At 38.3% G+C, this 24,773-nt stretch overlaps 1 protein-coding gene across 4 annotated transcripts in view; it reads right to left on the bottom strand.

The window, feature by feature from the left end:
- LOC131039808 (uncharacterized) overlaps positions 1–24,773 on the bottom strand; it is an 88,610-nt gene that overhangs the window by 16,203 nt on the left and 47,634 nt on the right. For all 4 annotated transcript variants that reach the window (XM_057972647.2, XM_057972645.2, XM_057972646.2 and 1 more), the window contains exon 7: positions 3,945–4,018. In XM_057972647.2, coding sequence (XP_057828630.1) covers positions 3,945–4,018 — 74 coding nt within the window. The remainder of the gene's footprint in view (positions 1–3,944; positions 4,019–24,773) is intronic.

Genomic DNA, 24,773 nt, shown 5'->3' on the forward strand with positions numbered 1-24,773 from the left:
TAGTAATGGTTGCAAAGTTAACATGAGGATACACAAACTCATGGAAGTCCGCCCTACTTGATGAAGTGCCAAGACTTGTTCCATGAGTTTCAAAAACTCCGCCTTATGTTTGAAAGAGCTATTCCATGAACTTCATAAAGTCTGCCTTTGGAAGTATTAATGAAGATGATTGTGTGGTGCCACAAACTCTCTAAACTCCGCCCTAAAAGATGAACAAGTGTGGTGTCATGAGTTGGTTGAAGTCCGCCCCACTGATGAAAGATCAAACAAACTCAAAAGTATGCCTTGAAAATGATCAGATCATGGTAAGATCAGGTTTGAAGATGAGGTGTTAAGCTGAAGAGGAGTTCAAGTTCACGATGAAATGATCAGATTTTGGTTAAGTATGAATGAATATGAAGTAGGTACCTTGTCTTGTTCCACCAATCTTCCAAAGTCTGCCCTATGCTAGAGTGTGGTGCCTTGTTTAGTTCCCCGACTTGAAATAAGTCCGCCCAAGTAAGATACTTGTTAAAATGGAACACAAGAAGATGATCTCAGCAGAATCTATCATCCAAGTTTGAATTGAGTGCAGATTTGGAAAGTTTTGAAAGAAGAATATAGAAGATTGAATTTGATCTACAAACTAAAGACCAAATTAGAAACATTCTCTACAGATTCAAAAGACTAGGGAAGGATTAGAAACAAGTTTTGAAGAGATTTTTTGAGTTTCTAATTATAAAATCGAACCCTCATACAAATATTTCATTCACTCTCTCATTTTTATACGTGAGGTTCGAATTTCTTGAGCAAGTTGAGAGCAATTAAGAGATGTTTTTTGTAGGTAAAGAACATTTAGAGAGAACTTTTAAGAGTTTTGCAGGTTGAAAGAAGATTTTAAGGGTGATTCCAAGTATAAGTTTGAGATTCTCAAAAGTTTACACGCATATTGAAGGAGATTCTTGACTGTTTTGAAGAGCAAATTCACATATTTTTGAGATCCTAAAGGTGACAGGGGTATTCAAGGAAGATTTATTGAGTTTTCAACCTGGTTTTCAAATTTTGGATGGAGTTTTCAGGGACTTAGTCTGCTCTTCACACATTTTTCAGGATTTGAATCTGATTTCAACATTCACTTCCCAGATTTTGGGACTACGTTGTTCATTTTTAGAGTAATCAAAGACAAATTTCACTCCCAAACCTTCAAAGTTTATGCTCAAAATGAGGATTCTAATTTAATTTCTTTTGGTTTTGCAGGTTTTGGATGACGGCTGAACGCGATGAATGTCTGAAAGCTGAACTTTAGATCATATCAATTTATACTCGCAAGGAGTTATCCAGAGTTTTTTCCCGTACAACATAAATTGGCAGCTGAAGGCGGAATCATCGCAGAAAACACAAATGGAGTTTCAAGCCAAATTCAAAATTGAAGACAGGACCACGAGCAAAATTCGTTCGAGCGTAAAGATGGCCAAAATTTGGCTAAGCATGAGAAATACTTCACAAAAGGGATTCTTCCCCAAATTCAAGGCACTTGAAAGGATCTCAAGACACCAAGAAAGAAACGTCCTCAGACTTGATGAGAAGAATTTCAGACTTCTTGGGAAATTTCATTTATAATCCCAAACCTATTGGAGCAATCAGGACAACTTCTTGAAGGATTTCATCTCCTGAAGAGTCAAAAACAAGCTCCCAATCAGAATCAAATAGTGACAAGAAGAATCAAATTTCCATACTTAAGACAATTTCTTCACACAAATTGAAGAATTCAAAAAAGACATCCAACATGCTGAGGTGGCACCCCGTCATCTTCCAACCAATCAGATTGTTCCAAGTCAACACGTCTAGGTTCAATGAACCTGACTTGTCCAGAAGCTTCTAGAAGGACACACTTCACAATGCAGCAACCTTCTATTTTTATTGTTAATTTATATTTAGCAAGAAGGACAGGTGTCCTCAAATGTAATTTTCTCATTGGTTGAGGGGTATTTAGTTTTGGGAAACCCTAATTAGGGTTTGTAGCTTTCAATTTGGGCCCTTGATCACTATTTGATCTCGCTCGTTCATTGTTTTCTCAAAAACTATATAAGGCTGCCTCCTCTCATTTGGAGAGTGTGAGGTTTTTGATATATTGTTGCGTGAATGTCATTTTTCAAATAATACATTGCATGTGCACTTCCTCTTAAGGCTTTGTAATCTCTGTTATTTGAGTGATTAACATGGTTTCAATTTCCTCAACACATTAATTAGAAGTTAATTTAGATTTGCTTTCAAAATTGTTAGAGTTGAATGAAGGATTTGATAAGTATTAATTAACGGTGTATCTCCGCTCATACTTTTGGTGAATGGATGATTTCCATTTCACTGTGCAAAGTTAGTCTGAGCCTATCCCCTGTGTATGCCAAAACTTCGATCATAAGCACAACCCATTGAAGATTGCACCTGCTTTGTGTAGTTGTCCTTAGTGTGGCAAAGCAAAGTGCGGTTTCCCGAGAACACCCAGTTAATACCATCTCCAAAATTCATAGGTTTAGATCAGCTTTCTTAACCCTATCCCTTTTTCCCTTTTTTTTTAAAGTCTAAATCCCGGAAAATCAAAAAAAAAAAAAGAGAGAGCCTGAAATTGACAAATTTATCTAAGTCCAGAAGCTTGAAAGACATTTGTAAACGTAAGTCCCCCTTGAGATTTTCAGCATACACTACCCAAGTAGCTATCCCACTAAAGTCGCTTGTTCGCACATATAGACCTTGGAATCAGCAGTGATTTTTCAGGAGAGGATAGAATACCTTTGGGTATCTTATTCTAATGTTTGGTAGATGATAAAACAGACACCAACAAGACCCAAGATTGAATGCAAGAGGCTAAAATCAAGGTGGATGATCAACAGTTCAATGACAAAGTAGTGTTTATTTGTGGGCACATTGCTTGAGGTGTAGGTATAGGGAAAAAGACTAGAGCTAGCCTTTATGTTGCATAACAAATTGGTATTTCATCTATCAGTTATAGAGGAGGATCATGTTGAGCTTGTAGCTGATCCAAAATATCTTTGACATCTATGAATGTTTTAAGGCTTCCAGGCATATTTGTACTAACAAGTGGCTTGATATTAGTATAGTTCAATGTTGATAAATAAAAAAGACAGCATTTCTCTATTCATGTTTTGTGCATATGAAATTTTTCATGGTATTATTAAGTCTGTATGTTATTGCTCCATGGTTGGAGGGTCTTTCATTAGGCCCTCCATCTGTAACTGCATCAGGATGGTTGGACCATTCTGGCTTTCAATCAAGCAAATGAAGTGAAATGAAGTCACTAGGGTTGGCTGATCAGGGGTATCAGCCCTTGATTTTTTTTCTTTCAATGTTGTTTCCTTTTGTGGTTTTGTCATTTTCTCCTCATTTTCTGAATGCTTCTTTTGCCTGCTATGGGCATGGGTGGTTAACACAGACAACTGGGGCCCCATAATATTATCCAAAAAAAGACTGTAGTTTTACAGTATTTCCACAGAAACATCCACTAAAAATGAGGAAAAAAGTAGAAACAAGGAAATGCAGGGAGATTTCCTCTCCGTGTCCGCAAAACATCCAAAATGGTCCGCAGCAGGGAACATGTCCTCATGGAACACTGATACAACACTGAAGGTAAACTGAACATAAACCATTGAAGAAAACCATCATCTGCTGATCAAATCCTAAAGATTCTTTTGGTTTGTTAAAAGAACAAAGCCAGAAAAAAAAAATACATGACATACATAGTTCAGTACTAAATAAATTATCATTGTCGAGTCTATAATTTAATATTTAACAGATGGCTCAGAAATCCCCAGGATCTTATTTCTATACAATTTCATTTTATCTAAGATAATGGTTCTCAACTTCTAAAAGGCAGTTGAACCAACTCTGATGAGATGCATGAATGTGTATGCATGTGCCTGTATCAGAGTAGAGAGAGAGAGAGAGAGAACCTGCATAGCCTTTACTCCCACTGCAAAAACTACCACATCTGCATTATAGAGCTCTGCATCTCCACGTTTATTTACTGCATTGCCCAAGCAAATTGCAGTGCTAAATATTCAAATAAACTCAAAATGAGGAGAAAAATCAAATATTTCAGAAAACAAAATAAATTGAAACAAATAAGATGTGTAGCTTAATATTCGGGAACTTTGATTTAACATTCAATAATAAATTTAATATATAGAAAATACATTTCAGATTTTCAAGAACCCCCCAGCTGGTCAAAGGGAGGGAGAAATTTTATACCATTGGATGATGAGTCCAACCTGAGAAGAATGATATTAATCTCTTTCATTTTATTAAGCTAAAAAGGTACAATCCAAGTGGCTGCATTGCATTGGACAGACTCACTTCCTCTTAGATGCCAGGTCTGGTGGTCCAGATTCATCTTTTTGTTCTCATGTGACGTCACCCAGGTAGGCAAGACCACTGCAAGAATCAAACTCTGATAGATAGCTTAAAACTTCGTCAATCTTACTAGCTATCTAAGGTTCTGTTGGCAGAAGTGATATCAATGTAAATAAATTAAGAATATATCTTTGTACAAGAATTTAGTAACAATATATTGTTACCATCATTGATCTGAGAAGTTGCACTACTCTTCAGCCTGTGTAACAAGGTACAGACCAAGAAATGTGTTCATGTTAGGTTATACCAAAGATACTTTGATTCTTACAAGTCCAACTTTCCTTTGGCAATTAGTTTTACCAGTCATGACCCAAAGCTTGTGTTGCTTGTTTTAGAGAATCACTCTGTCCATATGAACATTATAATTACCAGACTGCCATTTCTTTATTGACAGCTCAGTCCTCGAAGTCATTTATTCTCTCAAACCCAGCCAACTAGTTGATATTAAAAAACATAAATGCTGAATTCCTTCAGAACGGTTCAGCTTTTTTGGCTACTTAAATTGTGGATCTCTTTGATTAGGTGGTTAGTTGACCTTCCATCCCTCAGCACTACTTATATCATGGTGGGCTACACTTTGCCTAGGATATTTACTGGACTGTTCTGTTACTGATTTAAATAATTGGCTGAATCCAAAAATATTTGGGAAAAAGCACAAGCACAGTTTATGAGCACCGTTGAATATGAAATCTTATTGAATATTATTGATGAGGCTAAAGCTAATAAATATAAAATCTACCAAATTTGTCCATAATCAGATCAGGTAAAAAATCTAAATTTTGAGAAAATGTAGAGATTAGAATTTTATTATTTTTTAAAATGACCCTCAGAGGCCGTGTTATCATGGTGTGCATACCCACCCATAGTTGGGCTGTACCATATATGCACCTGCACTAGTACACAAGCGCAGATGCAAAACACACACTAAGCACATTGGGTGCATTTGCCTTTATTTGATATGCATCCCATAGAAAATCAATTAAGAAATAACTGAAACAATCAAATGAAAAATTCAGAGCATATATTTTGTTAAAACCATTCTGTGTTACTATTCACATTACATTATTGAGCCACATTGCAAAGATTTTTATGAATACTAATGTAGATGTAGTAGCAAACAATTTCTGAAGAATTGGAAATTATTTTGAAATTTCATTGTGACATATTTTGATAAATTGATTTATATGATATACATTAAATAAATCAATAATAACATAGTATACAAGTATAACAATAAATGATAAAAGATTACATTAACAAACTCAACAATTACAATATAATTTTTATTTCATGATATATCTGATTTGAAAAGTTACATGATAAGCTTATGTTTCAAGTTTCAATATTCAAGTTTGGCATTTGATTTATAATGTTATAGCATGGTCATATTGTACCAGTACATGCACCATTTGTATCCCTGACCATCACACCAGCATACCCAAATTTTGCAAGTTTGCATTGGGTGTTGCTTAGCCCAGCACACATGTAACCTTTTCTAGAGAGGTCAAATGACAACCAAACACCCTTTTAAGAACCAATATAGAGGAGAGGTCTAACCTTATATTAGGTAAAAACTCTTGACCAACTATGATCTGCTTCACTCTTAAGAAGAATATTGATGTGTTTTTTAGGACAGCGTCTAACACAGAATAAAGTTCCCAATGGTCACTTCACCCTCTCTTGATCAAAGTTTAACCGTATGCTAAGATTGCGAAAAAGTTCAAACGGCTAACTCCAAGGTTCCTTTGTGCAACGGACGTGATTCAGTCAACTGATGTGTTCTATTGGTAATCCAAGGGGCCTTACGTACACTCAAAGAAGATTCTGACAAATTTGTGGATTCAAGGAATTCCAATTGCGAATGATTTATCATTATAAGTTCATTTTTTTTTTTGGATTTTTGGGCTAAGATATGTAGAAAGTAAATAGGAAAGGGTTGAGAGACCTAAGCTAAGTCTAGTCTAACTCTAAGAACAAAGAGACAAGATCACTTGTGCAAAATCAAACAACAAACTTTGCTTCGCCAACATAGCACAACTACACGAAGGCGGTGCAATCTTCAGAGGTTGTGTAATAGTTTTTCATATCACCAATGAAAGCCATCAATTTGAACAACATTCACCAGATGATCGAAGTTAAGTCTACACATGTAATGGGTCAGACTAACCTTGCAAAGTAGGCAACAATCAGCTGCAAACAAAAGGTATGAGCTCGGATTTCACAACAAGCAATCTCATCAAATCCCGTTCTCTAATAACTTGAAAGCAAATCTAAACTAAATGAAGAAAGTGAGACCATGCAAGTCTTAAAACAACACAAGAATACACCAACAATCTGAACAATGTATTAAGTGGACTGCTTCAAAACTTATAGCAACAATCTCAGAAATCAATCTCTCCTCCCCTTACAAATGAGGGGGGTCACCCCTTTATATAGGCCTCAAACCAAGAAGGCATGCAATCCCTAATTAGGGTTTCCTCCAAAAGATTCCCCACACATGATGCAACAAGGTGGGAATCTACAATAAATGCCCATGAAACCCATATACAATCAATTCAAACAAGCCCAAAATGGCATCCATTTGTGCATTAAATGCACCACTTTATCAAGCTTGTCCATCATACAATGAATATTCCCCGTTCATAAATGTCCACCATTCCATGTGACGGCAACATGCAAAAGGAATCTATCATAAAATCATAAATATGGCGGTTGCATGCAAAAGATGCTCCATAAATTCACCATGCATTGACGGGTCCACCACTTGGCCAACATATTCTTGTAATAAGAGTGCCACCACTAATCGGTCTAAATATTCTTGTCCAAGAATGTACAACCGTTGTCGCGCTCATTAATTGCATATGTGATAAATTTGGAGATGACGGCTTCAAATTCACCCACGACGACACTTGGCGCACTCTCAATCTAGTATTCCATCAAGGTGATTTCCTCTTCGCTTTTGGAGAAAAAGTTCTCCCATTCCACCATCATTTCCTGTCTATGTTCCATGGGTATGCATCCCCTGCCTTTTTTCCCTTGTACCCGTACCGGGGACGAAACGGGGACGTTGGGACGGGAATTTGTTGTTTCCTAAGCATCTCTTTTTTGGCAAAAACACAGGGGATGTTTCGGGGATGGGTGTTGGGTAGTAGGGGAAGGTAGGGGACGGCCAGCTGTCCCCGGGACAGCTAGGGGACGCCTAGGCGTCCCCTAACAGTCCCCGAGATAGTTGGCCATCCCCTATGGCCCAAAATGTTTTAAAGTCCAAAATTTAAAAAAAAAACACATTTTTAATTTACAATAGAGGTTTAGCTGGCCCCACCAAGATCCCCAATAAACATTAAAATATAGAAAACCCTAATCTAATGTATAAAACAAACAAAAGGAAGAAAAAGACACTCATTTTAACATTTGCAAAATAGGAAAAGAGCAGTAAGAAGAGAAGAAACAACTGGTTGAGGAGTGAACAACAGGTGGAAGAGGAGCTTAGGCCATCAAATCTACCATGTGCTGATCTTGATTTAGACTCTTACTATTAGTCTTAGATAGAGAATCTAGCTCTGATCTTGATTTAGACTCTTAGTCTTAGGTCTACCATGTGCGGATTATGGACAACCATATATTTTCTTAGTTTATCTTGACATTATGATAGACAATTGATTGTGGACTTCTATGTTTTAACTTATCTATTTACAGTTTTTGTCATCTCATAGTTATGGAAGTTTAATATTTGATATTTATCATTTAATGTCTATTATGGATGTTTATGACATATGTTTGTTGGCAATGATTGATAAAAGCATTTGAATTTTGGTAAAATGTTTGTCAATTCTCTTGTGAAATCTCAATTCAAGTCTAATGCAATGTACTAATGTCTATGATGAATGCTTTACCATTGTTAGGATATACATATGACGTTTCTCTATATTTGTAAAAACCTCCCTATTTTTTTAACAGTTGTACCCTGTCGTTCCCCCGAAAATGACCCAAAAGTACCCCTGTACCGCAAACACGTCCCGACATCCCCTGCCCTCCCCGTCCCCGAAACTCCGTGGAACATAGTTTCTTGTGTCTTCTTCATTGTGCTAGAAATGAATAAACATTCTCAATGTGTTCAGTGGAAAATGACCCTACGAAGAAGAATTCATGTAGTTGATCCCTCAAGAAGTTCACTGTCACTCCGTTTTCATTGAACCTCTTTGCGAACAATGCTTCAATCACGCTAATAATTTCCTCCCGCACCCTTCTGATTGAGTCTATCAAAGTTAAAGATTCCATACTAAATGTTTCAAAGATATTCTTTCCGGAGCAAATGGCACAAAACCACCGCGGGAAGTCGTAGATTTCATTTTCCTGGAATCCTTTCCACCCTTGCTCTTTTTTGCGGTGCTTCTTCGTATTGAACTTCCTGCTAGATTTCGTGCTGAATTTCTAGTTGGACTTCCTTCTTCCTTGTCGTTATTGGCCTCTTCGGAGCACTTTTCCCTTTATCGAACTCAACTTCTTTTTGTCCAACTTCTCCTTCCTCAGCTTGGGCTTGTGAAGATCCTTCAGTGGCTTCACTATGGGAATCCAGATTTCCCATTAACTGGTAGCTCAGGCAAATGTTTCCTTCTTTCAGTTTCTTGATATGTCGATCAACCCAATGCCTGGTGAATTTCAAGATAGGCCTAGCCAAAATGTCTAGATTGTCGATTTCAAGTTCTAACCATTCTGGAAGCCGAATGGGTTGATCTTTTACCTTTTCAAATTCTGGCTGCATTAAATTTGAATCTTCTTTCACCTAGTCCGGCACTTGGATTATTTCACCTATGCCTGGAAAACATTTTCTTCCTGACTTCAAGATCATCCTTGGCACCTGCCCAATAGTCTTCTAGGTGAAACTTGTGCAAAAAATTCACTCCAGCAACCTTTCTGATTTTACAATATGGATCATACTGTGATCTGGATGTGTAAAATGCCAAGCAGTAGAATGCCAAGTCTTTTGTTGCCTTCTTAGTTGCTGCCAAGTTTGGGCACATTTCCACATAATCACCGAGGACGACAGGCAATTTAATGGAGAACTTTCTTTTCTTTTTTTGCATTTGATCGTAGGCCGTCAACTGTCTCATGAGTTCTAGCAACACTAGTTTGTCAGACGGATATCTTGGCAATTTATATGACTGGTACGAGAATCCCTACATCCTGATATAGGTGAACTTTGGAAATTACAAGAACGTGGCCCCAAACTTTTGCACCAATGCCCTGGCTTCAGGTGACACTCTTGTATGAAGTTGATTTTGCGTAAGTCTGGTCAGGTACATGGTGAAAGTGTCATTCGCCAGCTTGAAAGAATTAGTGTTGTAGAGGTGTAGCTGAGGATAATATTCATGAACTTTTAGCTGTGTCGGTCCGCAACCCATAACTCCTTTTCCTTGCAGACCATCGAAGCCACCCATCCTTGCAAGCATATAAATTACATAGGAGCTCATGTAGAAGGATTGGAACTTCTTTTCTTTCAAATCTTTCAGCTGTTCATGCACGTAATGGTTGATTAATCTAGCCCAGTCCACCAATCCATTGGCATTCATGACTTTGCCAATGTAGAAAAACATCCATGGTTCGAAATTTATGGCATGTGGACACCCCTTAATTCTGCTCAACATCATTATCAAGTCCACATACTCCTACTTGAATTCGAAAATGGTGAGCATCTTAGGCATTTTGGAGATGTGTGCTCTAGGCTTCTGCAACCAATGCTTGTTGATCATATTTGTACATCTGTCAGGACCTGCCTCGTACACTGCCTTAGCTCCATTCATGGTCCTGTAGGTCATGGAATGATGAGAGGGAATTCCAAAGGCTTCCCCGATAGCTTCTGGAGTCAAAGTGGCCAAAAGCTTGCCACTTGATGTTGAAATTGTTCTCCTCTCCGGATTGTAGTGTTTTGCACATTGCAGGATCAAGTTTGGACATTGAATAGAAGGGGGAAAACCAACTGCCGCAACAATTTCGGCAACGACAGGTGATGGATTGTGCTCGGCTGTCCCAAACATACTGATTCAGAAAGAAGCCAGATTGAATGTTCCCAAGTTCGTGTTGCTAATTTTCTTCCATCTGGACACCATCTTGGATTCCGGAAAGAATCTCTTCATGTCTATTTTAATTTGTGCCTGCCTGGTAACTGTTGCCACTTTACTTGCTTTAGTCCTTTCAAGAATAAATTAGCACTTCCTGCAAACAAAGCTTCCTAAAAAGAATAAAATATTCTCCAAGCTTGACTTCTTGCACTTTCTCTCCAATTTTTCTTTCTCCAAATTCGCATGTGAAGAATGAATTGTACTTGTGCGTTTATATAGAATTCTTCCAACATGCTGCTAAATTGGCAAAGGTCAATTTAGGGAGTTGTTTTAATGACGCGTCATACATCCTTTCCAACACACCATGCAAATGGGAGCCACTCTCGTAGTTGAGTTTGAAAAAGGAATTTTCTTTTAATGCATCGAGTTGTGCGTCATGATTTGGAATACTCCTTACATTGCCAACTCACCAACTCTCTATCTTTTGAATTTTGGAGGGAATTTGGAAGATTCACACAAGATTCACCTTATCCATCCACTTGGTGGAAAACTTCAGGAGAGAGAATCTTTGACTCAAGAAGACTTTTCTTTAACTTTTTTTAGCTTTCCTTGCTTTGGAGGATATGTTCAACAATTTTCAACAATCTCCTATTTTTTAGGGATTTTCCACAAATTTAGGTTTTGGGTCCAAGAGAAAGAATCCTCCTATGAATCCAAATCTGCAAAAATTTTGAAATTCGGATGAGATTTGGTGTCTAAAAATGGATTTTTAACTTTTCCCGAGGGGATTTTTTGCTTTTTCAATCCATCCTTGACCCTTGGATTTTCTTGCCTTAGAAAATTTCTTGAATTTCTGACTAGGGCATGGAATTTTGACATTGATGGAGAAAATTTCATCTTGAAGCATTTATCCTTGCCTTGGTGATTTTGGAGTTCTTTGACCAATCTGGGCGCCGAATTGGCTTGATGAAGGAATTCGTATGTTTCTTGATTTTCCTTGGCAACCTTGATTTGGCGCCCTACTCTAGATATGGGCGCCATTTCCACATGGTGGGGGAATTCCTTCATCACTTGGTTTTCCTTGCCTTGGGCATTTTGGCGCCCCTCCTGACTCTTGGGTGTTGTTTTACTCGAGTCAAATTAAACTTGGTAATTTGAAGCTTTCCATGGCACAATCATTTTAGTGCCCTATACTAATCTTGGGCGCTAAATGCCTATGGTGGAGGAAATTTGGTTTTTTAAGTTTTCCACGCCTTAGCCAATTTGGCGCTCTTCTTCATCCATGGGCGCTATTCCACCACAGACAATTAGCGCTCTTCTTCATCCATGGGCGCTATTCCACCACAGACAATTGGCACTCTTCTTCATCCATGGGCACTATTCCACCATAGACAAGGAATTTGCACATTTTGTGATTCTCCATGGAGACCTTATTTTGGCGCCCAACTCCATCCTTGGGCGCCATTTCCACTATGCCATGGAATTTTCACATTTTTCACTCTTCCCTGAAGACTCCAATTTGGCGCCCTTCCTGGCTCTTGGGCACCAAAATCACTTGGCCAAGGAATTTTGACCTTTTGTTCATTTCCAAACTTAGAGAATTTTGATGTTTCCAATTTCAAGATGCCATTCTAGGAATAGAGGTGGATTTCCAAACTTAGGAGATTTTCTTCAACATTTTCACTTCTGGAATGAATGCCCATTTTTTTAATCTTTGTAGCCTACTTTTTTACTTTTCGTATTTAGGAATGCTCATGAATACTTGATCCTCAGTATCTTCCTGCAAAGAACCTACCACAAATGGACTTTCCAGAAATAGAAAATGCTTCAGATTGAATGAGTTAGAGCAAGGACGTAGAGACACTATAAATAGAAACTTACTAAAAATAGTAAGTTTCATTTTTTGGCAAAATTAGACCAATCCGGGGAGGCAGTGAAATCCCTCAAAAATAGGAACTTTCTATAAATAGAAAGTTGCTCAGAATTCTCTCAAATTTTACGTGCAAGTTCCTTAGGGGGTCTTGACTCCATTGCAACGTTTAGTTTTCGAAAACCCTAAAATCTAGGACTGAAGGAAAACACCCTAAAACTGACAAAACAAGCCCTAGACTTAGCCAAAATTGTCCAAACGAAAAGCAGACTTGATCAATTTATCCCCCAAACATTTGCAAAGTAGAGAGATGGAAGAAACAGCCGCAAAAAGACCCAAAAACCAAAATCAAAAGATTGAGAGGACCTAAAAAGTAGGTGGTCCCCATTTAGAATCGGGTGATATGTGATTAGGTCACAACATCTGGCGACTCCACAAGTGAAGTGTTGAAAAACACTTCAGGGCTAGAGCCTAGATAAAACACTGTCATCTTAGATTGTTAGAGTATGTGCATATGTATTAATTCCATCTCAAAAGACCATTTAAAACTCCCAAAATCAGTTATGCCAAGCTAATAGTATCTATACTTCAAAAGCATCTAGGACATTGCCTCGCTGACAGTCAAGCGTCCATAGCCCCGACAAGGTTGTCTCTGAAATTCCACAAATATTGCTCCATTGTCGGTTGAGCATCCATAGCCCCGGTGGAGATATCCGCATATTCCCAAAGCCAATAAATGAAAGATTAATTTATTGAAATGACTTTATTTATTTTATTATGATTTCATAATTCATCATTAATTGAAACATGTTAAATCTATATAGAAATGATGTATTTTTATTTTTTTAGTTGGTAATGCTTGAGTAGCATGAGTATACATATAGTGTGATGATGATCTGGATTCAAGCTCCAATAATCATGTTCTTCATGCGAAGGTAGTCGTCTTAATGTGTGCACAAATAAGATTGGGTACAAGTTCTAAGAAAATTTGAGCAAGCCAAAAGGTGTTGTAGGTTTGACTATGAATTCCTCCATGCTAAGTATATAACAAGTGTGTGTTATTATGACATCTTGTAATCATAGTGTACTTGGTGTAATGTCCCCAATAGGGAATGCCCTAAATTTGCCCTAATTCTCAATTTCCAAATAAACAAGTGGGGTTAGAGAATACCTTTCACTTTGATTCGGACCCTACAAACAAGTTAGAAATTATTCATAATCATAATTCATAAAATAGATTTCTTAGAAAGCACAAGTATATATATTCGGAATATAGATCTAATCACAAGATTGCTTAAATCAGATTGAGAAGGCTGAACTATAGAAGAGCTAATATAGGGTGACTTGATAGGGTGCCCTAGAGAGCCTCTTCCTTAAGCCCAAGGGTGGACCTTATCCCTCCCTTGGCCTCATGTGGCTTGTGCCATCCAGATGATGTGGGGTACCTAGTGAGGTGTCCTATAACTATTCCCCTTAATCTTGCTACTTCTATCCTACTTCCCATGATCATTCTTAGTGTATTCATTTACCATGATAGAGAGCATGAGGAGCATTCAAAATAGGGTTCCCTAGTAGTCCATCCTTTCTAAGCCCAAAGGCAAGACCCTTTGTACCCCCTTGGCCCCATGGGACTCCTCGATCTTATACGATGAGGTGGCATACCTAGAAGATGACCCCAACACTGTTCCCCTACTTGTAACCCTCCCTTCCTCTATCATGGCAGAAAACATTCAAAACATATGAAGGTATACAATTTAGATGAAATAACTTAACTGCACAGTATCACTAATCAAATTTCTATCTATTATGACATATATGAGCAATCATATCAGCAGTATATTATTAATCATGAATTTGCAATAATATAAATATATATATACAGCACTTATTATGATTGCATAGAGAATTCATACCAAACTGCAGACGGACTGCCTGAGTGTTAACATCTTAAGAAATGTCAGATTTGAATCCTTCCATGGTTGAATGATTGATGAATAATTGATTGATTGTATGATTTGAGGTATTGGTGAGTGATAATGTAATGAAGGTGTTGTCATTGTGTTGTCATTGATGTCTGTTGACGTGGCTAAAATCGCATTGCTACAACTCCATCCAACCAACGCAAAATAGAATGCTAAGTATCCTATCCTCTCTTGAGATAAGGAAATCCCTATTGCTATTTCAATTGATCAATGGGGACGACCTCAAAGTTTCGATTGTTAGGTCTTGACTGTAGGATAGCTCAACGATCGATGTGTTTTCTGGGAGCACAAACGGACTTACGTTTTGCAACAAGTTGGTCTGCTGCCATTTTCGGACTTGGAAATAAAAAGCAAAGAGGAAGGGTTTAGGAGACCTAAGGACAAGGATGATAACAGCTGATGCAGCGGATAGACAGATTTCGATAAACCAGTTCTTGTTTTTCTAGAGGCACCCTCACAACTAGACAAGAACGGTGCAAGCTCCAAGGGATGAAGGATTTTCAGATCAGAGACACTCGTTTTAGGCACCCAATTCTGGCGCAGCCTAAGACGAACACCTGTAGTTGAACTAAGCACAATTTGGGTTCAGACTAACCATGCACGGTAACCTACAATCAGCAGACCCCCAATGGTATGAACCAGAAATGCATCAAATATCCCTCTACACTTCACCCTTAAAATCCCTGCACTCTAAAATTAACAAGCTAAAAGAAACCATGCAAACAGAATGAAAACAAGATGATAAATACCAAATCAATGTCTATATATTGATTTCAGCTGCCTATTACAACAATTTCTGCAGCATCTCTATGCTATTCCTAAAATTTAACCTTCTAACTTCTAGCCTATTCTAACTTCTAAAATCTAACTACAAAATTCTAACCCTTTACAATGAGAGGCATCCTGCCTTTTATAGATTCACAATTTGACCCGGTGGCCAAGATTGACTGCATCCAAGGGTCCCAACTTGCCTTCCAGAAGCTGGCAGCCTTAACCCATGCCTATTAAACTCTCAGTCATCCACCCAACCACTCTCCTCAACTGCCTACAACTGTTTGGCTTAAATTTGGGTCTATTTGTTAGTTGGACATAACTGTCCACAACTGACTTGTTTACCCTTTGTTTCAAAATATCTTAAGTGGGGCCCACAAGCAGTTTTATATTTAAACAATTTCAGTTTTTCCAAACTGAATTTCTGGAATTAAATCCAGCAGTGCATTTCTCAAGAATGCATACTTGAAACATTCGGAATGTTCTTCGGTTCTCAGTCTTGATGATGGACCTCAACTCTGTAATCTGATGGCACGCTTCTCCGTGCTTCGTTCCGATCTCGTGCTCCTCTATGTCTTCTTCTTCAGTTTGCAGCTTCGCTTGCGATCCTTCCTCGATTTGTGTGTCAAGCTTTCTCCTGGTTCTTCCTGACGATGCCTTCGACCTGCGAACAATTAATTTCACAATTAATCAATCAATTTGAAAAATTAATTGAATTAATTTGACAATGATTAATTGTGAAAAATTAATTAAATTAATTTGACAAACATTAAATTTTAAACGATGTCGGGTTTCGTCCCAATGGAATTCGGGCTTGATAAGCTCTTTGTGAGACGTATCTTTTAAATGTCGTCTTTCTCTTCGAACGTGAAATCCTGATTCTTTGTCTTGATTCATTCTCCAACTTAGACGAAATTCCAGCCTGAGAGGTGAACTGCGAAATGTTTCTAAAAATGTCTTTGCCTTCTCTTTCAAATTTTGGGACCTATAGGCAATTTAGAACTCTTTGTTCATCATTTTATCACTTTTACACTTTTGGCTCTCCGACCGATTTTGCAAGTTCAAAGCCTTTTGTGCGATTTGTCTTTTAGAAGATTATTTTCGTCTTGAAACTCCTTTGTGCGATGTACATTTGCTTTTGGTTTGTGATTTATGATCTCTCACTCCATTTTCGGCCTATTTGAGGAAAATGGCGACTTTCATTTAGTGTTCGTTCTCGCCTTAAGTCTTCAACTTCGGGCTAAAAGATTAAAATGCAAGACCATATACCTTTTCGACCTTAGAAACTCGGTTGGCAAACACGCAACATTGAAATTGCTTTTCAGCGTTTTAAGGCAAAAATACACAATGTTGCCTTTTATCTTCAATTTCAGCCAAATGAGTCGTTTTGAGAGTTTGCTTGCATTATGGCCATGTAGGCCGATTTTGAGTTTAAGTGGAATCTCGGGTTAAAGGCTTTTGCGAGCTTGTTATCTCTTTTTTGGGGGTGAATTGAGCATTTTGCACAATTTCTAGGCTTCTGAAGATTTTTGGCCTTCTAAAAAACTTTTGCGAACTTGGTGATTGTTATAATTTTCGGCCATTTTGGATTTCAGGCTAGTTGGAGATTATTCGCGACTTGAACTTAGATTTATATTCCCCCATTTCACTTTGTGATTTTTGGCGTTTAAAATGACATTGCGGGATATTGATTTTTTTGAATGATTCTCGGTCGCTTTTGGTATTTTACGCGATTTTACTCGAATTTTAACTTTTTCAGCTTGGAAAGGGCGATTTTGAGATTTGATTTTCGGCCTTCCTCTCTTTTTAGCTTACTGAGACATTTTGCGAAATATTGTTTCACTAGTCTTTTCGGCATTGTGAAGGTATTCGCGAGATTGGCCATTTTCGGCCAAAAGACTCCTATTGCACGATTTTCAAACTCTTTAATTTTCGGCCCTTTAGGATGAAATGGCACAATATTTGTTCTATTTTCGACCAACAAGGAGGTTTTGTGAGTCATAAGGTTGCATTTCGGGTTGAATGGATTTTCGAGCTATCTAGTCAATTTGTGTGAGATTTTACACCTTTGTTCATCTTTTTGGGTATTTTGCCCCCTTTTCACGATTTTCTCTCTTGATTTTCGGCTCAAAGGCCATTTTGAGAGCTCATGATCATGAACTTTCATTTTCGGGATCTAAAGGGTTTGTGTGAGAATTGTGAATACCCTCTTATAGCAATTTTGGGCTACTAAGCCGAATCGCACGATTTCTCTCGACTAAGGGAATTCGGCCTACTAGGCAAATTTATGAACTTGGATTCGGCCTACTAAGCAATTCTCCAAAGTTGTTAAGCGTTGAGAAACGTTGCTTTTTAAAAGGGGAGGAGATAAGGATGTTATGCCCCTAATATTCATGTCTCTAAATGTAACAAGGTTAGGCACTTCTGCCATGCTTAACCTTAATATTTTCATTTATTATCTGCAATTAATTCCTTAGACCGTCCTAACTAGGACAAAGGGACGTGTCCCTACCTAATCATGTCTACAAACAAAGAAGAGAAAGTGTTTATTGCTATATCTGATAGATCAAATACATGAATTAATAATATACATGACAAAGCATACCAGACACAGCAGTAAAATATATCTTGATTCGCACATGAAATTATTATAGAGAAGACCAAAGATGGTCGACCAAGGATTACAATAGATCCAACTATATCGTACTACCTTCCCTGGCAATACACAACATATTTAAAGGACCCGATGGTTACCAAGAGGAACACAACTATCAACCAATCAACACATTAACTACCTGAAAGTGAAAACCCACTAAATATAAACAATTAATATATCGGCAGCTAACAAATATTATCACATACAACAATAGGCATTTTATGCTGACTACATCATCCCCCCAAAAGAAAAAAATCATCTTCCAAACGACAAATAAACATCAAATAATATTCGAGTAGACTAATGATAGACAATCACTTGGACTAGACCACCCCAATTTATAGTGTGCCTACCAAATCAAATGGGGGTTTGGGGGCAATGCCCCCAACAGGGGTCTAGGGGCAACACTCCCAAAAGAAACAAGGGACAACACCCCCTGTGGGGTTGAGGGGTAGCGCCTAGGGTGTCCTCCTTGTCACAATACAAGGTGGGGTCGAGGGGCAACGCCCCTATCGCCAAGCCCAAATTAAGACCTTCAAAACCACACGAAACTCCATGGTGCACATTATTTTTCTGTTTTTTGAAGACGACAGAAACAATACTAATGAAGCTAGAGGAGAGCTTTAACCAACGCATGCCACATGTTGTGAAGAAACCACTTTGTCGTATCACTAGAAAAACTATTGTTGTAATGTCCCCATTTTTGGAGAGGAATTGATTAATTAATTTAATTAGTTAAGTTGTTCAAATTATTATTAATTTTCACAAATAGCTTAATTAATAATATTAAGTTAATTATTTATAAAGTTATCAAATAAATTAAAAATTAAAAGATGACTTTATATTTAATTAATTTAATAAAGTGACTTAATTAAAAATTATATCATAAAGTCACTTAAGTGAAATAATATTAGAAGCTTCTAGAGATGAGCTGAAAAAAGTATAAAAGGAGATCTAGTTGAGCTTCAAGGCAGCATGGGATTGGATTTGAAATTGATTGGGTTTTGTAGAGCCAAGAGGTTTATGCAGAATAGTGTCTTTGGGAACGGAAACTCCCATAGATAGCTGTTGACGTGTATTTTGTACACAATCATACACAGAATAAAATACCCAAGGGTACCTTATCCTCTCTTGAATAAAGTCTCTGATTGCTGAAGATGTCGCAAAAAAAGGATCAATCAGGGTGACTCCAATGTTCTTTTATGTAGGGTCTCTACGTGTGGATAAGCACCAGTGGTCATTGTGATTGCTGTTTCATCAAGGGGCCTTACGTCAATCCGGGCTGCAGGAACAAGATTTCCTAATACTAACAAGTTCTCAAAAAAAAGATCAAAAGAGTAGGGCTTGCAAGAGATAAATTCTAATCTAATCCTAAGAACAACTCAATGTAGGCTAGACTTGGCAAGGTTCTACCAACTTCAGTATCGCCAAGGAATTACAACTTTACTGAAACTGATGCGATCTTCTAAGGTGAGTAATGATTTTTCAAATCATCAAGAATCATAGGCACTGCCATGAAGGTACATATCAATGACTCAATAATGAATGAAGGTTTATGCAATCCAAATATTTCCAGTCGACCACACAAGGCGTCCTTACAATCAGCAAGAAGCTAGTGGTTTGGAGTACGAATCTCACCAAAGATCAAGCCCAACACTTAGTCCTTCAAATTTAAATACTATTTTGACTGAGGATGATTCAAGAAAGTAAACAACCATGAAGATAACCACAAGAATTGCAATAAAACACCATAACTTCAATATTTTATTGATCTCAAAGCCATCATGAACAACAATTGTTTGAAATTCCTTCTTCAAAGCTCAATCTTGTTACAAAATACTTGCTTCTCAAAACTCTAACTATTTCTTGCTCTCTCTTAACTCTATCTCTATATCTATCTATATATCAAAATGAAAATGAATGAGGGTATATATAGCATCCTCAATTACAATGAACGGTCCAGATCAAAAGAAGATCAATGGCCAAGATTATGACACCTAAACCCTAATTAGGGTTTATTACAAATAGTCCCCTTTTTATTGAACAATATTAAATGCATAGCCAAATATTAAATTTTGGCACAAAAATCTAGGAGACATAGACCAATGACAATTAAGGTGCTACTTCACCTATAACAACCTTTCTTCTAGAATCTTATTTCCCTTCCAATGCTCTTTCTTAGCATATGCAATGAATCTAGATACGATTCCCTCGATCTCCGCAATTGGAATCTCGGGAAGATTCCTCATTCGTTCCTCCAAGTGGATGACCTGATCGAAAGCCTTGAGAAGAGCAGTGTCCCATCCAAGTTCAAGTTCTTTGATTTTCTCAATCAGGAGCATGGTAGCAAACATCTGATCCCGTTGCTCATCTATAATAACATTTTCATCTTTGCAAAAGATGACCTTGACTCTTTCTTCTAATTCCTGCAAATCCACATCTGTCTCAACTGCAATCCTCCTGCCAAGAATAGTACATAACACTTCAAACACCTTGTCCTGGATCGGATGGATAACTTCTTCAACTTGATTGCATTTGCTACTCCTTCTCCTGGCCTTTCTTCCAAAGTAAAAGTCATAGATATGCCCTGCTCTCTCAACTTTTGATGTTGCACATCAACCCATCTGCGAGTACAAGACAAAATTGGAGCCATCAAAACATCTAGATCCAAAATTTCAAGTTCGTTCCAATCTAGCCTCACTATTTTGCTTTCTCGGTCATAAGATGATTGGAGATGTCTGCCACTGTCCTAAGCTTGGTCGGCCACTCTGTAAATTTTGCATTTCCTGATGAAATCTAAAGGCAATCTGGAATGCATCTTTCTTTTTACTTCAAGATCATCTGAGAGATTCATCATAAAGTCTTCTATCTGAAACTCATGCTTGTATTTTCTTCCGACTGTCTCCTCTATATACCCATAAGGATCAAAACTCTCTCTCAAAGCAAAGAATGAAAATGAATATAAGGCCAACTCCTTTTCTGCATCATCCATGGCTAGAGCATTAGGACATACCTCAACTGAATTTCCTAGTATGATAGGCACAGGAACTCCATTTCCATGCCTGTGTCTGAATGCCTTCACATAAGCTGCCAACTGTCTAGTTACCTCAAGTAACACTATTCTGTCTGTCGGATATCTTGGCAACATGTAGGGAAGTGAAGGACATCCATGAACCCTAATATATATGTAAACTTCTGGAATTGGATAAACCATGCACCGTACCACTTTACAAGCTCTTGTGCATCTTGAGATAGCCGATTGTGAATCCCGCCTTGCAATGTCCTGGTGATGTTCATCGTGAAGGTATCATTAACTAACTTGTAGTTGCTTCCTGGAGGATGATGCAAATGAACATAGGAATCACAAACTCTGACTTCCCCGGGCCCTCTTCCGATCACTCCTCTGTGAGGTAGTCCCGCATATTCAAAACTCCTGACCAAGGCATATATGATGTATGAACTCATGTGGAAAGACTTGGTAGCCTTCAATCTTCTTAACTGCACGTCCAAGCAATGGCTAATCATCCTAGCCCAATGAATTGTTCCTTTTCCTTGAACTATCACTTGGATGAAGTAGAACATCCACTTCTCAAAATAGAAGGCTTGAGGAGCTCCTGTAACTCGGTTGAGTAATGTTATCAAATCTCTGTACTCCTCCTGGAAGTCGATCCTATGTGGTGTGTTCGGAATCTTGCTCAGGCGAGGACGACTCTTGAGTAACCAATTCTTGTTGATGATGCTCAAGCAAGTGTCTGGATCATCTTCGTACATGGACCTGGCTCCTTCTAAGCTTTTATAGATCATATCTCTGTGCTCCGGAAGATGAAGAGCTTCACTGATAGCCTCCTCTGAAAGGTAAACCAGAGTATTTCCTTCCTTGGACACAATCGATCTAGACTGTGAATCATAAAGGCGAGCACACTCGATCATCAACTCATGGCACTGGATTGCTGGAGGGAAGCCGGCCGCCTTGATAATGCCACTTTCAATTATTCTCCTTGCGACAGGTGATGGCTTGCCAATGTAAGGGACCTCTCGAAACTTCTTCACACTGAAGTTTCCCAGGTTGGTATCTCCAATGTTGCTCCACTTCGACACGATCTTGGTCTCCAATTCTTCGTTCTTTTGATCTTCCTTCATGAGGGCTGGACGACTGGTGGATGCTCCTGTCTTCGGGGTCGCCATCGTGACACCTACACAACATTTCATAATGAGTAATAGATTTTGAAATATAGAAATATAGATTAAAATTAAAGATTGATTTTAGAAAACTTCATGATAAATCCTTGAATTATCATTTCCTAAATATAACGATGCAATTTTGGAATTCAAGACTCAAAATTCAAAATTCAAGATTGAGGCTAGGATGTTTCAAAATTCAGAAATTTGGACAAGGGAGATCTCGCCATACCTCACTTTGAGAGCTAACTCTAACAAAAGGATGCAAAATTAGGAAATTCGCCTAGGCAAAATGAAGATTGAAGTCTTCAACGTGAGCTTCCTCTAGCAAATGCGTCTCCTTTATCAAATTCGCCACCTTTGGGGTCTTCAACGCCTTGAAGGAAAAAAAAAAAATCGCTCCACCTCTAACCAAAAACAAAGTTCGCACTCCTCCTTGGATGGAAATTTCGCACTTCCCTATTCGCCTCTCCAAATCGCATATGAACAATGATTGAATGATGGTTTAAAGTTTAAACATGCTCACATACCTTCATTATATAGGCGCTCACCTCTTTGCAATCCCTATAGGCCGACTTGGAAATAAGGCAAATAATAACAAAATTTAAATAAAAAGAGGAGGCCGACTTTTGTAAAAACATTAAAATAAAACCCAAGCGCTCTCTTTTTATTTAATTTAATAATCAATTAATTTAAATGCCTTTGTATTTAATAATTTCGATTTTTAAAAAAGGCTAAATTAATCATTAAATGCCTCATGCGCTATTTTTAAATGCTAATTCAATTAAATATTTCAAGTTTTATCGATTTTTAGCATTTAATGCATTTCGAAAATATTGGCGCCTAATCATGGGAGGATTTCGGAATACTAACCACATCGCTCTGGTCCCTGGGAGAGGGACAAGAGTGATCATGCATTTTTGATTGATTTTTACGTTCAAAGTCACTTCCTTTACGTCCAAACCAGGATCTTCATTCGCAACTAGGAGCTTGATCGATTCAATTTTTTGAAATGAATGCCTCCTAGACCATTTTCGCTCTGGTCCCTTGGTGAGGGACAGGAGCGATTTTTGCTTTTACTCCTTGGTCCTTGCCTTTTAAATCATTAAATCAATTTACGAGGTAAGGAATGATCATCCTTGTTTGTCTTGCGCATGTTTAACTTGTCCACTGTAAAGCAAACTCGATATTCAAGTGATTTTCGCCCTGGTCCCTTGGTGAGGGACAGGAGCGAACTTTATATTTGAGCTCAAAATTGTTGACTTTCGACGTTAGCTCCTTGTTCATCGTCTTCCTAAAGACATTTTCGATCTTGCATGTCCTTGCCTTGACGTGGTCTAGGAAGGAAATGATTGTTTCAATGAATATCGCCCTGGTCCTCCAGTGAAGGACAAGAGCGAACTTTTGTTCCTTGTGCTAATCCTTGATCATATCAACTTTCAATTGCTTTCAAAATGTAAAATAGTGTCTCTTACTCCTTCTTGAACATTTGAAACGGAAGTGACACCTCAAAATTGGACACACTTGCATATTTCGCTCTAGTCCCTTGGAGAGGGACAGGAGCGCCTTAGTCATTTCTCATCACTTTTCGTGGTCTCTGTAACTTTGCTTTCCTTCGAAGCACCTCCAACATCTTCGCCACCTTGTGCCTCGGCTTGGATTCGACCAAACTTGGAAGGGACGGCTTGATAATCTATATTTCGCTATGGTCCCTGGCAAAGGGACAGGAGCGATTTGGCAATTATAGGCTCAATCATTCTTTGCCAACGTTTAAAACTATCTTCAATGGATTCATTATGCTTCCCTTCACTTATCTCCAACATGGAACTTGTTCTAACTTTGTGGGAAATTTGCCTTATAAGGAAATCGCTCTGGTCCCTTGGAGAGGGACAGGAGCGCCTAGGACAAAATAGGTTTCACTTGTGCTTTGCAATCTTCAAAATTATCTTCAATAGAGTGGTTACGCCTTCTTTCATTTGCCTCAAACTTAAAATTCACTTCACCTTCGCCAAAAACTTGTCCTTTAAGAAAATCGCTCTAGTCCCTGGGAGAGGGACAGGAGCGCCTTGGGCAATTTCATCAAGTTTTTGGGCTATTTACCACTTCGTTCTTTTTTGAGGCATTCCAAACATCTTTACCATCATGCCCTTTGGCCTGGACTTAACCAAATTCGGAAGGAAATGCTAGATAAGGTATATTTCGCCCTGGTCCTTGACTGAGGGACAGGAGCGAACTTTCATTTGTAAGCTCATTCGTGTTTTGCCAACCTTCAAGATTATCTTCAACGGATTGGTTGGGTCGCCTTTCTTTCATCCCAAACTTGAAATTCGCCTTTCTTTGGTCCAAAACTAGTCTTTTGAGAAAATCGCTCTGGTCCCTGGGAGAGGGACAGGAGCTACCTTTGAAATTTGCCTTGGTCCTTGACAGAGGGACAGGAGCGAACTTGTGCCTTAGGTCGATTTTCTCCTTCATGGTGCATTCAAATTATATTGAATGAGTAAAATGTACCTTCCTTGTTCTTCTCAAATCAAGAAATCATTCAAATCTTGCAAGAATAAGGCAAACTTGGTGTTCAAGCTCTGGTCCTTCAGTGAGGGACAGGAGCGATTTTGTCATTTTAGCACATTTCCTTGTTTGCAAATTACTTCAAATTATATTCAATGGACAAAAGATGCCCTCCTTGATCTCTTCCAATCCAAAAATCGTCTTGGTCCTGCAAGGACAGTGTAACTTTGAGAAACAAGCTCCGGTCCTTCAGTGAGGGACAAGAGCGATTTTTGTCCTTGAGGTCAAAATCTCAACTTTTCATTGCAAATGACTAAGTCTGGATGCTCCATTAGGTTGATTTCATC

The sequence above is a fragment of the Cryptomeria japonica genome, chromosome 7 (genome assembly GCF_030272615.1).
Source record: "Cryptomeria japonica chromosome 7, Sugi_1.0, whole genome shotgun sequence".
Taxonomy (NCBI): domain Eukaryota; kingdom Viridiplantae; phylum Streptophyta; class Pinopsida; order Cupressales; family Cupressaceae; genus Cryptomeria; species Cryptomeria japonica.